Here is a 17,159-nt window from a genome sequence, read left to right as displayed (position 1 = left end):
TCCCACCACTTATGAAGAAGCTAGTAAAGATGGGAAATGGATTGATGCAATGAACAAGGAAATGGAGTCAATCTACAAGAATGAAACATGGGATCTAGTTGATCCCCCGAAGAATCAAAAACCAATAGGGGTTAAGTGGATTTACAAGACAAAGTATGATGAGAAAGGAAATGTAGATAAATACAAAGCAAGATTGGTGGTAAAGGGGTATAAACAAAAATTCGGAATAGATTACCAAGAAGTATTTGCACCAGTAATTAGGTTCGAGACAGTTCGTTTAGTACTGGCACTCGCGGCTCAAAATGACTGGTATTTACACCAAATGGACGTAAAAACCGCATTCTTAAATGGAAAACTGAAAGAACAAGTCTTTATAGATCAACCACAAGGATATATCAAACCTGGAGAAGAAACCAAGGTATGTCATCTAAAACGAGCCCTGTATGGTTTAAAACAGGCACCAAGGGCCTGGTACAGCAGAATAGATACATATTTTATACACCACAACTTTAGGAAGTGTACATATGAACATACATTGTACATCAAAAGTACCAAAGAAGGAAAATTGGTAATATGCTTATATGTGGATGATCTAATCATAGCCAGTAACTCTATGAAGTTAATTTCTGAATTCAAAGATGAGATGAAAAAGGAATTTGAGATGACAGACATGGGAAAACTGCATTACTTTCTCGGCATGGAAGTTTCCTATGAAGATGGCAATATAATCTTATCACAAAAGAAATACATGAGAAATTTACTGGAAAAATACAGAATGAATCAATGTAACACAGTTTCAACACCGATGGAATATGGGATAAAGTTATCAAAGGATGATCCAGAAGAGTTCAAAGATGAAAGCATGTATAGAAGCCTAGTAGGAAGTCTAATGTACTTGACAAATACTAGACCAGATATAATGTTCGCAGTGAGTAAAGTAAGCAGGTTTATGGAATCTCCCAAACGAAGTCATTGGGAGGCAGCCAAACGTATACTCAAGTATGTTAAAGGAACTCTTGATCAAGGAATTACATACTCCAAGGGTGGAAAACAGAAACTTGTAGGTTTTAGTGATAGTGACTATGCAGGAAATGTGGATGATAGTAAGAGTACATCAGGATACATCTTTCACCTGGGATCGGGACCTATATCATGGCAATCAAAGAAGCAAAAGGTAGTTGCTCTCTCTTCAACAGAGGCAGAATACATGGCACTCACCTTAGCTGGATGTCAAGCAATATGGTTAAAGGGAATCTTAGATGAATTACAAGGGAAGGACAATTATTCAATACCTATTTACTGTGACAATAAGTCCACTATATGTCTAGCCAAAGATCCGGTATATCATGGTAAGAGCAAGCACATTCGGGTCAAATATCACTTCATAAGAGATCTAATCCGAAGAGAAGATGTAACAATTTTGTTCTGTGCAACTAAAGATCAATTGGCTGATATTATGACTAAAGCATTACAGCCAAAGGACTTCTTACGTTTAAAGACTCTACTGCGCATGATGCTCAAATGATCTAGCTTACGGGAGGGTGTTAGACAAGTATAATTAATATATATATAAGCTAGATTCATTATATATTTATGTCACATATTAGATTAAACTTATGTTAGGTTAGTATGTTTTATTCATTATCATTTGGGGCGGTTATCTCATGTATGCCCCGAATACATATATATACTCGGATGTATCTTTTCAAGTGTTTTATCAATTCATTTTTATGAACAAAAGAGATCTGCAGAACCCTTATTCAATATCGCATACTGCAAGGAATTCCAACAGTCAAGATACTGAAGGCTGCTGCAGCTGCCGAGACTGCTTGGAATGCTGCCGGTTAGTCGATTATTTGCCAGAATAATTTCATTTAAGTTCTTAAGATTGCCTACCTCTACGGGAAGTTGTCCTGATAATTGGTTATCACCCAAATTCAGGCTAATCGACAGTGACGATATTTCAAATAGTTGCCCAGGTATCTCTCCGGTAAGGTTATTTTGATCAAGGTTTAACCTTATCAACTTTTTACAGTAACCTAAACTTGATGGTATGGTACCGGTAAAATCATTTGAAGTCAGGTGGAGTTCAATCATCAATGATAGATTCCCTAAAGAACCCGGAATATTCCCTGAGAAAGTATTATTCGTAAGATCCAGCTTCTGTAGATTTGTAAGATTGCCAATGGTCACTGGAAGTGTGCCTGTGAATTGATTACTTGACAAGTCCAGTAGAGTTAGACCAGTAAGATTACCAATCGATGACGGAAGATCACCAGAAAAATAATTAAAAGCAACACTCAGACTATCTAGTGTAGTCGGCAAATTTCCTAAAGACTCCGGCAGGAAACCTTTGAATTGATTGTAATGGAGATATAGTTTTTGTAACTTTCTGCAACTAGATAAATCATCTATAAACTTCATTTCATCGTCTTCCTCACTTCCAAAACTATTTCCATCTAGATACAAGAATTCCAAATTACAGGAATTATTAAAAGTGGTTACTAGTTTTCCTGATAAATAGTTGTCTTCTACATCAAGGTCATATAGTTGTGGAGAACCAAGAAGGGATGGTGGAAGGGGCCCTGTTAAACGGTTATTAGACAAATAAAGTACCGCAAGGCGAGGCATTATGGAGCCTAAGTTAGTGGGCAGTCTACCAGTGAGTTGATTATTATCTAGAAATACTTGTTCTAAAGATGAACAATTATAAAAAGAAGGTGGGATGGTACCAACAAGGTTGTTTCCAGCAAAAGTAAGCCTTTTCAAGTTAGTCAGCTGGTGGAACACGTCGGGAAAACGTCCACCAAGTGTACAATTACTGAGAGAAAGTGTATCGAGTAATGTAAGATTCGCAATGAACATAGGAATCCCACCTTCTAGATTGTTTCTGTGAAGGATGAGTACCTCTAGCATGGACAATGAACCAACCGCATCTGGGATCTTGCCTACCAGATTATTGTTACTCAAGACTAAAACTTGGAGGTTGGAGCAATTCCCTATGGTGATTGGAATGTTCCCCGTGAAAAAGTTGTTGTAAAGACCTAGTTGTTGTAATCTAAAGAGACGGCCAATTTCAGGCGGTATATCACCAGAAAACGAGTTGTTATAGAGCAGAAGCATCTTGAGAAAGCTTAGATTTCCGATGGAAGGAGACAGCATACCGGTTAAGCCTCCGGATGAGAGGTCCAAGAAGGTGACTCTTTGGTGGCGGCGGCCGCAAGCAACACCCTCCCATTGGCAGAAGTTAGTGTTGGAGTCGTTCCATGAGGTCATGAGACCTTGCGGGTTATCTCTAATCATGGATTTGATGGCGAGCAATGCCAGACGATCGCTAACAGCGCCACTGCTGTTCTGTGCTGTCTCCGTGTTGGTGAGTATGAAAAACGCTGTAAAGTGCACCACAACGACTAGGAGAAATGATGGCGCAATACGGAACCATCTGGCACTCATTTTTTAGTAGTGAGTAGTTGAATCAAATGCAGTATATTTCTATTCTTTTGCGGGTACATATGATTATATAAACGCGACGCAGCACTTGACCAGTTCAAAACTGTGGTCATTGGGCTTCTTGATTGTGACGTGGTTGAAAAGTTCTACCAAGGTCACTCTCGAGATCAACTTACAACTTATGGTCTGAGCGGTCCCCAATCAAAGATAAAGAGAATGTGTGATCTTGTTTGCCTCAGTGTCACAGAGTCGTCTTTTAAGGTATATTATAGACGTACAAAAAAACGGTTTGTGCCCGGCGATCCGGAACTGACCCGTTTTGTGTTGAGAATCGGTTCCAACCCCAACCATTTTGAGCCCTCGTAAAAAAATTGATTAAAAAAACCCGGTTTTGAACCCGATCCAAATTGGTTTGGATGGGTTGGGGCTCCCAACCTTAAAACTAGTTCTTAACCTGAACCGGTTTAGGCCAAACCAGTTTGGACCCAAACCGGGTTTTGTACACCTCTACTGCTCTACACATGTCAAAACTTTCTGTTCATCGGACTTCCTGATTGTGGAGTGAGTGACTTATTTTTTCTTCCACTAAATTGCATTCTGGTTTCCCACCATATAAGTTTGTTTTATACCTATTAGTTGATAGTTGATTTAATTTTTGAACCTTTTGTGATTCTTGTTATTTGAAGTGGTTTGGATTTGTTGGATGTTGTCATCCAGCCTCCCAAATTTTTTTTTATATTTGATATAGCGTTATTAATAACTATAAAAACATTTCTATCATTACCCCATGTTTGTTCGATGCATATGAACAAGAACTAAAAACCAAGATGTTTGACATATAGTCGTCAATAAAGAAAGGGAAGGTAATATAAATAACCAAGATGCAAATGACCACCACCTTTAAAACAATATATGCCAGGACATAAAAACAATTAAGCAGGCCAGCCGTATAAAATAACCAAGATATACTTTTTTTATGTTGAGAAAGGGAGCCTTAGAGCTGGGATTTTTTTTTGAAAGCAACCTCTTTATCCTAGGTGAGAGGTACGGTTTGCCTACATTTTATCCACCTCAAGCCGTACCAATAGTTTTTCTATTGGTGGGATTCTACTAGGTATGGTTGTGTGGGGGTTGTAACTGTTATGTCGGACTCGTTCAATAAACATTTCCGTGCTTGATACTCATCAACCCTTTTAAAATATAACTATAACAATAGATTTATATGGTCGATTGTTTAATAATAGTTTAACTTATTTACTACAACCTGTTTAACTCATTTATTACACATAGCTTATAGCTTGACAACCCATTTTTCTCACTTAGACCACACATAGTGGTAATGTGATTGCGCGTGAAGTGGCGAAGATCATGCCCCATAATGCCCCGTACACCGCCCCCGGGGCGTGATTCGATCAAAATTGGTGTTGGCGTGATTGTGAAAACGCCAATGGAGGGGCTTGATCTTGAAGGAGGAGCTTGATTCCAAGGGAGCTTATCCTTTTTGAGCTAAAGTAACAAACTACGCGATTCCCCCAATGAAGCTGATGGAGAGGGTGAAACCCGGGTGTTAAAGTGTGTTATGTTACGTGTTTTATTGCCGCTTAAATGATTATATGCTTTGAATATGTTAACTACGAAAGTTTGTGGTTTTACAGGTTAATCGCATAATTCGGCGAAGTTAGGATGCTTGGTGATGAAGCGGAACGACCGTGGATGGAAATCAAGACATATTACATCATTCAGTAGATGTTTCGGATCGAAGAGATAGCTTGAATGTACGAGAAACACGAAACAATGAAGTCCAAGGGCCTATATTTCAATAATGGAAAGTTGAAAAGTAGCAAATATTGAGCCAATGTTCACGATGTAAGCTACGGTTCTATAATCGTAGCCTACGGTTCATTTACATCAGCCAAAAAAAGTGTACAGCAAGTCTTGGACGTAACCTATGGTTGATTAGCATAGCATACGGACCAGCAAGAACAAGAAACAGAGGATACAGACCGTATGCTACTGTCCGTAAGCGTAGCCTACGGCGAGAATACAAGGGCAGCGCGAATGTGATGTTTTCAAGGGGATTTAAAGGGTATCAAAACCCTACTCGGGATCAGCACCCTGGGGACGAAAATTGGTGCACAAGACACACTTTTGGGAGCATTCTTTAACAATCATTATCATTCTCATCACAAAATCAATCGTTCGGAAGATGAATTCATCCGTTTCTCAAGCTTTTGACGATCAATCGAACAAGATGAGCGGCTAATCATCTAATGGTTTCTTCCGGGTGGAGGATTCTTGTAAGTAGACTAAGTGATGTGCTTTTTATTATGTTGAACTCGGTAATCTAAGCATTCGATGCTTTTTACCTATTGATTTGATTAACTGGTTGTAATGATTGATTTTATTTAAACTTTGGTTCTGATTCATTCAATTCCCGAGATTGCTAGTAATTTCGATATATTTGATAGGGATTAGGGTTGGTAATTTTAGTTAATTGCTTATACGATAACCTTCCGTTGTTTTACAATTGAAGTAAGTAGTCTTTAGGTAATCACAACTTGGTAATTGAACTGCATAGTCATGTCTATGTGATTGTCACAATTAAACACATAATTGACATTGCTTTGAATCTAAAATCCTGAGGAACCATTGTTTTCTCCAACTGTTTACAACATAATTTAGCAATTATTTTAGTTTATCAAACTCTCAAACAATCAAAGTGTATATTTTTGCAATTAGTTCTTAGTGCTTAATTCATAACACTTTCCACCATACTTCTCTGGATTCGATACCCTAATTACCCTAGCTACCTAGGTTATTTAGGCTTTTGCATGACGCTTTCGACAGTCATCAAAATGGTGTCGTTGCCGGGGAGTCGTGCGCAAAGTGTTTTGTTTTAATTTTTTTTTTAAAAAATAGTTAAAAATCCAAAAATAGAGTTATTTCTTTTTGTTCAGAATTACACGTGGTTTTGTGTTTGTGCTTGTGCAAGTGAGTTTGTGCGTGCATGCATCATACTCGGAAATCTGAGAAGTCTTCACCGCTAGTATTCGATCCAGAAATTGAGAGGACAGTTCGGAAAACCCGGGTCATTCATAGAGAGAACAAAATTCTACAATCTCCAACACCTACATTCAGGCCAATGGAGAACTCAGTGAATCCAGATAAGCAAACTACTTCACAAACTCAATTCTCACCAACTCCTACACAACCATCATCTAACACCACCATACCATCTGAACCGCTACATCAATCCACCCAAACCACTACTACCCAAATTCCACCAATTCCACCGCCACCGTTTCCTAATTTGGATAACCTTCCACCACCATTGCCATATCAATCCTCATCTTCTTAACAAACAACCTTTACTCAACCATTCACCCAACCAACTACCACTCAACACTCCTCACCATACGTGAGAATAATTCAAGATGAGAACCCTAGTCTACCGGACCAAAATCGACTCGATAACTCCTCAGCCACACCTCTCATACCAAATCAACAGCCAAAGTACCAATCATCTCAACCACCACCCTTCTCTTTCAGAGCTTCAATTTTTGATCAAATGGATGGTTCGGGTGAATTTGGAGATGGGTATGACGAATATGATAGTTATGTGGGGAATCAGGTTAATAGACAAGTGATGAATGCGGGGAATGTTGAGAGGTGCAACACGGGTTTCGAATTTGCTGAATGAGAGAACCAAGACACATCTGGGTATCAACAACATGTTCATCAACCTGATCCGATTAATCAACAATTGGTTTATGCAAGTTCTTTATGTCTTCTTTTCAGATGGTTTTTCAAATTACTCCATGCTTCCAGAGCTTGTTCATCAACCTGATCTTTATGTTCATCTTCTCGTTCCTCCATGCTTCCAAAGCTTGTTGAAGCATTGGTCACAACCAATGGCTGGATAGAATAGAAAGGATGTGCTTTTATTGTTTACATTATAAGTAAGTAACAATGTGTTAATGTTTGTGGTGTCTTTGTTTATTGTTAATGTTTGCACTATCCGTAACATTGTGTTAACTTCATTAAATATTTCGTCTACTTTTTATTTTTGTTTAGTTACATTTTTGTTATGGAGTTGATGGTTTGTAGTATGATATACAATTGCATATATAGGAACTTTACATATAGGATCTCATTCATGGCTATAGAATGAGATTCTATATGTAAACTTTACATATAGAATCCCATCGCACTAATGATGTGCCCTAGGAACTGCACTTCTCGAAGCCAAAAAGCGCACTTCGAGAACTTAGCATAAAGTTTTTCTTGTCTCAATGTCTTTAACACTTCTCGTAAATGACAAGCGTGATTTGCTTTGCTTTTTGAATAAACCAGGATGTCGTCGATGAATACTATCACCGATTTATCAAGCATTGGCTTGCAAACCCGGTTCATAAGGTCCATGAAAGCCTCGGGTGCTTTTGTTAGCCCGAAGGACATCACGAGAAATTCGTAATGTTTGTATCGCATACGGAACGCTGTTTTTGGCACGTCTTCTTCTTTTACCTTCAACTGGTGATATCCTGACCTCAAGTCAATTTTTGAAAACCAACTCGCACCTTGTAGTTGGTCGAATAAATCATCTATTCTCGGAAGCGGGTATCGATTCTTTACCGTGAGTTTGTTTAACTTCCGATAATCGATACACATACGCATTCTTCCATCCTTTTTCTTCACAAACAATACCGGCGCTCCCCAAGGGGAGACCCTAGGTTGAATGAATCCCTTGTCAAGCAATTCTTGCAATTGAGATAACAACTCTTGAAGTTCGGATGGTGCTAACCGATAGGGTGGCTTGGCCACCGGCTTCGCCCCAGGGACTAATTCAATCCCGAACTCTACTTCACGTTCAGGTGGTATCCCGGGTAAATCCTCCAGGAATACATCTTCAAACTCTCGCACAACAAGTACTTTAATCTTCGGGGGTTCTTTTTCTGTATCCAGTACGTTGGTAAGATACTTTACACCCATGTTGAGTATGTTTTCGAGCCTCCATCATCGAGCATATTATGAGGTTGTCGCTTTTCTCCCCATAAATGGTGACACGTTTTCCACTTGGAGATATTAACTGTATCTCCTTGCGGAAACAAATCACATTGGCGTGGTAACGGGACAGCCAATCCATTCCAATCACCACTTGGAATTCTCCCATAGCCATGGGTATTAAGTCGACTAAGTAGTCTTTATCATCGATGCTCAATTTGCAATTCCGACATATATCACAAACAATAAAAGTTTTGATATTACCTACTTCTACCTCTAAGGGCACAGGTAATTTCGTTAACATAGACGATGGGGGTCGAAAAATTTCATGTGAAATAAAGGATCTATTTACACCTGTGTTAAACAAAATATGAATGGGAATTAAATTTTTGGTAAAAGTACCTGTGACCACATCGGGTTCAACCTTCGCTTCAGTTGCGGTTATGTTAAAGGATCTTGCCTTCGACTTCGGGATTTCCGACTTCGTGTCAGTAGTCTCCTTTCTTCCAACCAACTCTGGGCCCTCGAATTTCTTGTGACCCGGTTGGTAACATTTGTAACATACCGACACTTTCCCCGGACAGATTGAAGCTGCGTGTCCCATCTTCCCGCATATAGCACACGGTCTGTTTTGAAATGGCAGTCACCCCGATGGGCACGGCCACAAATCTTACAACTAGGTGATCCCCCTTTAGTATTAGTTTTCTTTGAGGACTTGGTCGTCTTTGACTTCTTTGTTGGGCTTGGATTCGTGTCAAGCTCTCTCCTCTCGCCTCTTTCAACTTGTTTCTTCAATTCAATCTCACGTTCTCGTGCAGCGTTGATAATCTCCGTGAGATATTTGTAATTTGAGGGAGTCATGAACTCCCGGTATTCCGTACTCAAGACGTTATGGTAGTGATATACCTTTTGTTCTTCGGTTTTTACTAGTTCATCGCTGAATTTCAGCTTGTCAAGGAATATCTTCGTGATCTTATTGATTGATTCTCCCTTTTGCCTTAAGTGCATGAACTCCTCCTTTATTTTGTTAATCACGGCCCTTGGGCTGTGATGCTTGAGGAATAGTTCTTTAAATCCTTCCTAGGTCATGGCTCGAGTAGCCTCAACTCCTAGCTCCTTTTTGTGATTATCCCACCAATCCTTTGCTTACCCTCTAAGTTGGACCGTTCTGTAAATCACGTAATCGTTTATATCACAATGAGTTCGTTCAAACACTCCATCGATATCACTTATCCATCTTTGGCAAGCAATCGGATCTACTTCTCCGTTGTAGATTGGAGGTTTACAAGCTACGAACTTGTTATATGAACAGCCCTTCTTTTCCTTGGCCTTACCTCTTTCGTTGATAAGGTCCTCCTTTAGTTCTTTTATTCTTTCCTCAACGGTTGTGAGTATCACGGTTTGTCGCCTTTCCATGAATCCCAGTAGGCTGGCTTCAAATGCTTTTCCGACTTCTTCGGAAATCTTGTCCTTTATCTGCTCGGTGATTAAAGGTATCGTGTCATCACCGTTTCCACCCGACATCGTTTATCTGAAATGTTTGCAATAAATCGTTAAACATTTCATTTCATTATTCTCACATTCTTCTATGAGAATTTGTTCTCTTTATTTGTTTCTATACTCAATGTATCTTTTCTACTTCGATTTGGCCAAGTCTATGAGTTGCCTAAATTGTTTATACTTAGTGCGTTTTCCGGGTTCGGGCGTATTAACTCCCCCTCCCTTGCACTTTAAGTTATCTTCTTTTCTAGTATTCTATTTAGAATTCATTATATAGTTAATTCTTACCGGATGTCCTGATCAAGCCTCGAACCGAACACACTTTGTCTCTAACCTTGAGCTCTGATTACTAACTTATAACACCCTAACAGATAAGTTGCGAATTTATACAAAATTTGCTTGATTCATAAAGTTTATACAAGATTTCCTTGTTAGAATATAAAGTCATCAAAGTGTTCATGAGTTTTAAGACATTAACTAAACATACATGATGTTTGGTTTACATAAAATCATTATAAGTGGAAGCTTGTTTCTTGATTGTGTTCGATTCTTCATTGACAGCTTGATCATCATCCAAAAGTGTTTGCGAACCTAAAAATTGAAAATTTTACAACTCATTAGTGTTATAACTCAAATAAAATCAATTTACTAGATGAGCTTTGCCAAACAACAAAAACAAAACAATTTTGACACTGTGCGGCGTCGATGACGGCCCTGAGGGGCGTCGGCGACACCTCTTGCTATGTCGCGTCGGCACCAGAACAACGTAGGCAGAAAAATAAGGCGTCGGCACCAAAGGTCGTGTCGGTGACGGCCCTAAGGGGCGTCGGCGACGCCTTGTGCTGCACCAGTTTTCCTGTTGTGTTGTTTGGTATGTATCATTGACCCGTTTCAAGCCCCTTATGTTAAAATACGACTCGGAACTCTCATAGACACCTTTATAAAAGCATCTTTCCTGTTTTCAAGCTTACGTCACTTCCGTGATGAGGATTTTTATCAAATACTCACCCTCGGAATCCTATTTATGCTTTTATATTCTTTTATGAAAATTTCTATAAACTTTTTGTTCAATTGACTCCTATCCTTGCGGATGGAATTTTGTTTGTAAAATACCAACTCATTCTTGGGTTCCGTATCTCATTATTTCACGCTCCAAATCACGGTTTGCACTTTTTAAACAATTGACCCATTTGTAATCTAAGTATATGAACTTATACTAATAAAATTACTTCTTAAGATTTCACATTCGCTTATACTCGATCCGAGATTCAATATTTACAACTCTCGCGCTACCGTAACCGGTTCGCGAGTTTTAATCAATGACTCTCCATCACCCGGGTTTGTCATACAAGTATAAAGTGCTACCGTTACTCGGTTCGCACTTATCCATAATTGACCCGTTTGAGTTACTTTCATGAATTTCATTATTTAGAGTAACCAAACACACAAATTTCCTATTTTTAGATATCAACATATTTCAACAACAAGAAATTTAAACTACAATATTAACAAAGCGTTAAGCTGTGTATCTTAGAGCTTTCCCTTCAAACGTGTGTCCGTCCCGGTTTGACCATCTGGAGCTCCACTCGAGTTGCCTAAAAAGTGCAATCCAATTATCTTTTAGAACTCATAGCTCTTTCTATGATATATAAACTTGTCATTCATTCGTTCACAAGTTCTTTATTAAGTAATTCAGCCTTTTTATCAATTAAATCTTCTTGTAGGCAAATTGTCAAACACCTTGTGGGCATGAATTCATATATTAGTTACATGATTTCTACTAATCAATGTTAGGCCATGTATTTGCATTATTATATCTTGAACATGATCAAATACTCAATTATTAATTGGGCTTCAATATAGTTTCTATCAAACTTGAAATTTTACTATCATATTCCATGTATTACACAATCTCATCAAAACCCCAATTTCTCATATACCAAAAACCCTAACACTTAATTCTTGCTAAGGCATTTGTAATTTCAATTAGAATTAAAGCCTTAGGTCTATATTACACTAAGGTCATTCTGTCAACAATTCTCAATAACTCAATCAATCAAGTTCATCCACATGCATCATCATTACTTAAAATGAAAATTGCAACATACCTTGTGTTAATTATGATTAGATGATCGAAAATCCCTAATCATGCACGAATTATAGTTTCAGTTTAGCATTCAATTGTTGACTTTTAGTTGAAGAAGGGTTTCACCCCTTTCCCTCTCTCTCTGTTCGATCTCCAGAACACACACTAATGTGTGTTTTTGTTTTAAAGTTTTCTTTTTAATACTTTAAATCCCTAGTTGACCAATTTAGTCCCTAAACTTAGTTTCATTCATAAATGTCACCATTCTTTGTTCAACTAACCAAGTAGAGTATTTCTAACTAGGTTAATTGTTCCTAGTTATTGTACTTTATTGTTTATTCAAAGGTATTGTTATGGGTCATTTTCTAAGCATACATATCCTAACCAATATCCTGCCTTTGTTTGTTCGCTTGTGACCAGGATGCTGGAAGAGGATATTACTGACATCTTGGGTAATATCCTGAGATTTGTTAATTAACCACGTGCAGGTTGAAGACTAAGACTTACCAACGGTTGAAAGGACTTCTTCTCCTCAAGACTCGGACTAATTTGTTGAAGAAGAGACGTTGAGCCCGAAAGACCAGGTTTACAACGTTCAATGAGGGAATATCCGGTGGATCCCGCAAGTTTAGGATAGTTTGTTGGTTTATCTTTACTATAAATAGATGTGGCGGATCGGTTTAAGGCACACACTCTTTCACCATCACTTTCGTACACTTTTGCTCTCTATCTACTAGCAACCACTACACACAAACACTTGTACTCAAATCTCATTATAACACTTAGTTGATCCGCACCACATCCTGCACTGTATCCTGATATTTGAAGCAATAGAAGAACAAGGCAGCTGCGATTGTCAGCTCCCGAGGTTTTATGCCGGCGATCTAGATTGATCAAGGGCTTTCCTCGTACATCTCGTGTCAACCCCTTTACTTTTTGCTCATTGTTTGATCATTAATACAGCTCGATATCCTGAGCCGTATTCTGAATACTGTTTTTCTAAACAACTTAACGAACACATTTTCAACAACACTTTCTAGCACACTACCTCACTTAACTAATTTGATCACTAAATTGCTTAGGTAATTTTTGACCAAAACAATTTGGCGCCCACCATGGGGCAAGTGGTGCTCTCTTTATTAAAAATCTTTATCAAATCGCTAATCAGTTTTCTGTTTTCAAAACTTTTTGCCACATTGTCCATAATGGCCTCAAGATCAAACATGAGTTCCTCTACTGTGTCTACTATGACTTCTGCTACTACTGGTCCAGTGCTTCCACCACCTCCTCCAAGGATGCAATCTTCTTCGCAACCTCAGGACGTTATCCCTACCCGGACTGTTCAGGGATCTGCTCTGATTTTGGCTTCTAATGATGAAATCCTAACCTTATTTGGGAGTGTGCAGGAACAAATGAGGCAGCAACAAGAAACAAACCAGATGCTGTTGAGGGAGATACAACTCCTGAAGTCCGGCTCGAACAGACCTGCTGAGGATATCGTCACTCCATTACAGCCCAGAGCTTTGAACTTTAGTTCAGCCGTGTATACTGAGGATAATAGGGGGAATATTGTGCCCAGCCTTCCTCGGAATCCTACTCCTGAAATACCCTCCTCGGTCAGGATGTCAACCGTGAGGAGCGTAGGATATGCTTCGGGATATGGGCAGAATCCTCCGACTGGTAACGTATCTAATAATAATAATGCTATTGCCACTAACAGTGTTGGATCTTTGCAGGATACAGCTGTAACGTCAGAATTATCTAGGGAGCTTCAGAAGTTAAAGGATATGATATCCAGTGTACCTGGGGTGGTGCAGCCAATTCCTGAAGTATCCCAGGATAGCCACAGGATATCTCGGTTCGTGCATCCTATATGTAACACTGAAATCCCAAAAAGATTTCAGACTCCGAACATGAAGCTTTACGACGGAACCACGGATCCTGAAGAGCATATTGCCCAGTATAGGTGTCACACCCAGATTTTCCATGTGTATCACCGGTGGGCCCGGTGGGGGATTACCGTGACGTAGTTGGCAACAATATAGTCAAACCACACAATTATATAAATGCATAGCGGAAGCTTTAAAGATAAATATATACTTCAACCTCTGGTGGTAATATCAAATGTATTACAGAAGTCGAATGTATCCACAGCGGATCAAAATAATAATAAAATATTGTTCATTCAGATACGGCATCGAGTTTGCGAGACTATTCGTGATGCCTAGGAAGCTATTACCACCCATTTCGTATAGTACCTGCACTTAATCTTTTGGGGAAAAATACGTCAGTTTACACTGGTAAATACGTTCAACTGACACATTTGAAAATGTTTATTAAAATTGATTTGAATGCACAAGGCACAAACTCTTTTATAACTTGGGAAAATTATTAAAATCTTGTGAACGTATTACATGTTCTTTTATGCGTTCAGTAGCCCGGATCGTGCCGGGTTAAAGATTAATAGACACACCACATTGCGTAAAACCGTAGTATAGAAACCAACGGCTACGTCTTTTAATTAAGTGTCGACAATATATACCGGGTGTACGCCTACACCGGGATGTCGAGGTCGTGGCCATTTCGTAAAATGATGCCAAGGATATCCGGGACAACGGTCATTAACCCCCAAAGGCTTTTAAGAAACAAAACTGTTTAAATGAGCCGATCATAATATTTAATTAACCACCTAAGCGATGGAAGATATGATGCTCAATCAAGCGGTAAATATTATACCGTATCCCAAGCCCATATAGGGGAAATAAGTTAAAAGTATTTACCTTTGCAAGTATATTCCTTAATTTGATTAAATCACCGATAGCTTTTACTGGGGCTCCAAATCTGGAACGAAGGTTTTAATTAACCTCTTAGAATCCTAACGGGTCTTTATATTAGCCGTAGCCTAGACCGGTTGGTTCCGATATATAGATATGGTTTAATCGCGTGAAAGGCGAAAACCGAGAATGGAATGTGATTCTGCCCCAAACAAGTTCAGAGACTTGTTTTATATGGGTTCAATGTTCACACTCTGTATTTTGGGGTCAAAATAATATAGTTTGACCCGTATCGGCTAATTTACGAAAACTAGTTTCATAAGCCGAACCGTGCGCGCAATAGGCGAAACGGTTAACCATGAGAGTCTTACGCTTATTTCCTAAGTCAATATGCCTTAAAGAGGTTGTGGTATCAGTAGGATACCTACCGTGATGCCCGTAACGAGTTTAAGTTAACATTACGCCCCGTAGGGGTTTTCCGGTCATTTTAAAGACTTTTAAAGAGCTTTTCGAGTTCTACAGGAAATCTGAGTTTCCCGAACAGTTTATAAAGTCTAAAATACCTTATTTATTATTTAAAATCAGTAGTAACTGGAATCGGGTCAAAAGACCTTGTAGAACTCAAGTTTTGGCCGAAAAGGGCATATTCGGTATTTACCGAACCGTAGCCATAACCGCAGGTTATGAGCAAGGTAAAAATTGTTAAAAATCTTTAAAATTCCAAAAATATTATTTTATAACAGTGGGTAAAAGTTTTGGTGATGGGAACTTGGTTTAGATAGGGGTTATGCTAATTGCGCCGTTTATTACAAAAGTTTCTTATAAATGCGCTATTTAGCATAACTCTCATTCTAGACCTCGGATTGACGTGAAACTTTAAGGACATGCTTATAATTTAATAAGCAAGGTTATTGTCCGTTCACGTGTCCGAAATACTCGTTTTATTTTTAAAAGGCCGTTACGGTCAACTTTTAGGCGATTAACGGAAATGCGTAAAAGACTCGGACAAATCATGAACCGGTCACGGAGGGTTATACCATCATGAAACCTGGTCCTAAGAGAGTCCTAAGGCATATCTATACCTTACTAAAACGGGTCAGAACTGAAGTCAAAGCAAAAGTCAAACTTTTGCGACATTCGGCTCCGAACCGGGTCAATATAGCAAATGGTCGATTCAAATGAGCGTAAACAAGTTTATATACTTAATATCATGTTTTATGAGTGTCAAAACAGATTTCATAGCATATATATTACAGATTATGTATAAAACGGCAAAATAGCTTTCTGTTGACTTTTTAAGTGTACGTTTGACTCGACATTTGACATAGTTAGAGTGGTGATCAGAGGGAATCCTTTTAGGGGTTTATCACCCACATAAATACCAACTCATAACTACTTTTGATCCGACAATTCACTGGACCATTTGTGAATTATCGCTATGACAACCGTTAGTTACGACGGTTGGGTTTATAAGCTAAATCTATGGAAATACAAGACCACAATGGATGTGAACGACTTACAGAAGTTGTGTCTTGCTTAGGGAGCAGAGAAGAATGCTTGAAAGCTCTTAGAATGATCAGTGAAGTGTGTTTTGAGTTGTGTGATTGTTATGAACACAACATGGTTATTTATAGTGAAAAATGAGCTCCAAGATCATTCCACATTGGTCTATACTGATCATGGATGATGGGCAGGTGTCCCATAGAGCTATGGGTCGAGTATAGGGTGCCCATGCCTCATTTATTGATGTTTGATCATTCACAAGCTCAAAACGCATGCAATTACAAACTTTCTGCATCTGGGCGTCTCATGCGGCCCGCATGGAGGATCCATGCATGTTTTAACGCGGGCCGCCTGAAGTTTAAATTCAGGCGCGTACAATTAGAAGGCTCGCGGCCCGCTTTCACTTAACCCGAAACTTAATGCGGGTCGCGAGAGGTTAGAATTTCAAGTTTTTAAAATCTTTTGTAATGATGACGAGAATCTGGTAATTAATAACGAAATCTTTCGTAATTATTAACCTGACCTTTCGGGTTTGAAGGGGTAACTTTGCGGTTTGGCCCTCGGTTAATTACAACTAAGGACCTCGTGTTATTTACCCGCTTAGTTAAGTCCCTGGTTAGTTTATTTAATTATTCTGAAAGCCTTAACTTTCATTGTTGACGCTTTTAACCCTTCTCATACGAATTCGATCATAACTTTCTCGTTTTAAAACGGAACTTCGCGAAATTTATATATTGCATTCTAGTGAGCGTATTATACTTTTACAAAGCCTTGGGAACGTTAAAGGGTCACTCAGAGGTATAATTAAACATGTTGACACAGTTAACCCCTGTAGCTTGTAATCT

The 17,159-nt window shown here is 38.9% G+C and overlaps 1 protein-coding gene across 1 annotated transcript; it reads right to left on the bottom strand.

Moving 5' to 3' along the window:
* Window positions 1-219: 219 nt before the first annotated feature.
* On the bottom strand, window positions 220-5,749 carry LOC110887578 (LRR receptor-like serine/threonine-protein kinase EFR). The gene has a single exon (XM_035975207.1). The coding sequence runs from the start codon at window positions 3,451-3,453 to the stop codon at window positions 1,729-1,731; it is 1,725 nt and encodes a 574-aa protein (XP_035831100.1). The 5' UTR covers window positions 3,454-5,749; the 3' UTR covers window positions 220-1,728.
* Window positions 5,750-17,159: the final 11,410 nt, after the last annotated feature.

Source organism: Helianthus annuus, chromosome 7, assembly GCF_002127325.2.
Source record: "Helianthus annuus cultivar XRQ/B chromosome 7, HanXRQr2.0-SUNRISE, whole genome shotgun sequence".
In the NCBI taxonomy this organism is placed as follows: domain Eukaryota; kingdom Viridiplantae; phylum Streptophyta; class Magnoliopsida; order Asterales; family Asteraceae; genus Helianthus; species Helianthus annuus.
The sequence above is the reverse complement of the archived record's forward strand: the minus strand, read 5'-3'. Positions and strand labels throughout refer to the sequence as shown.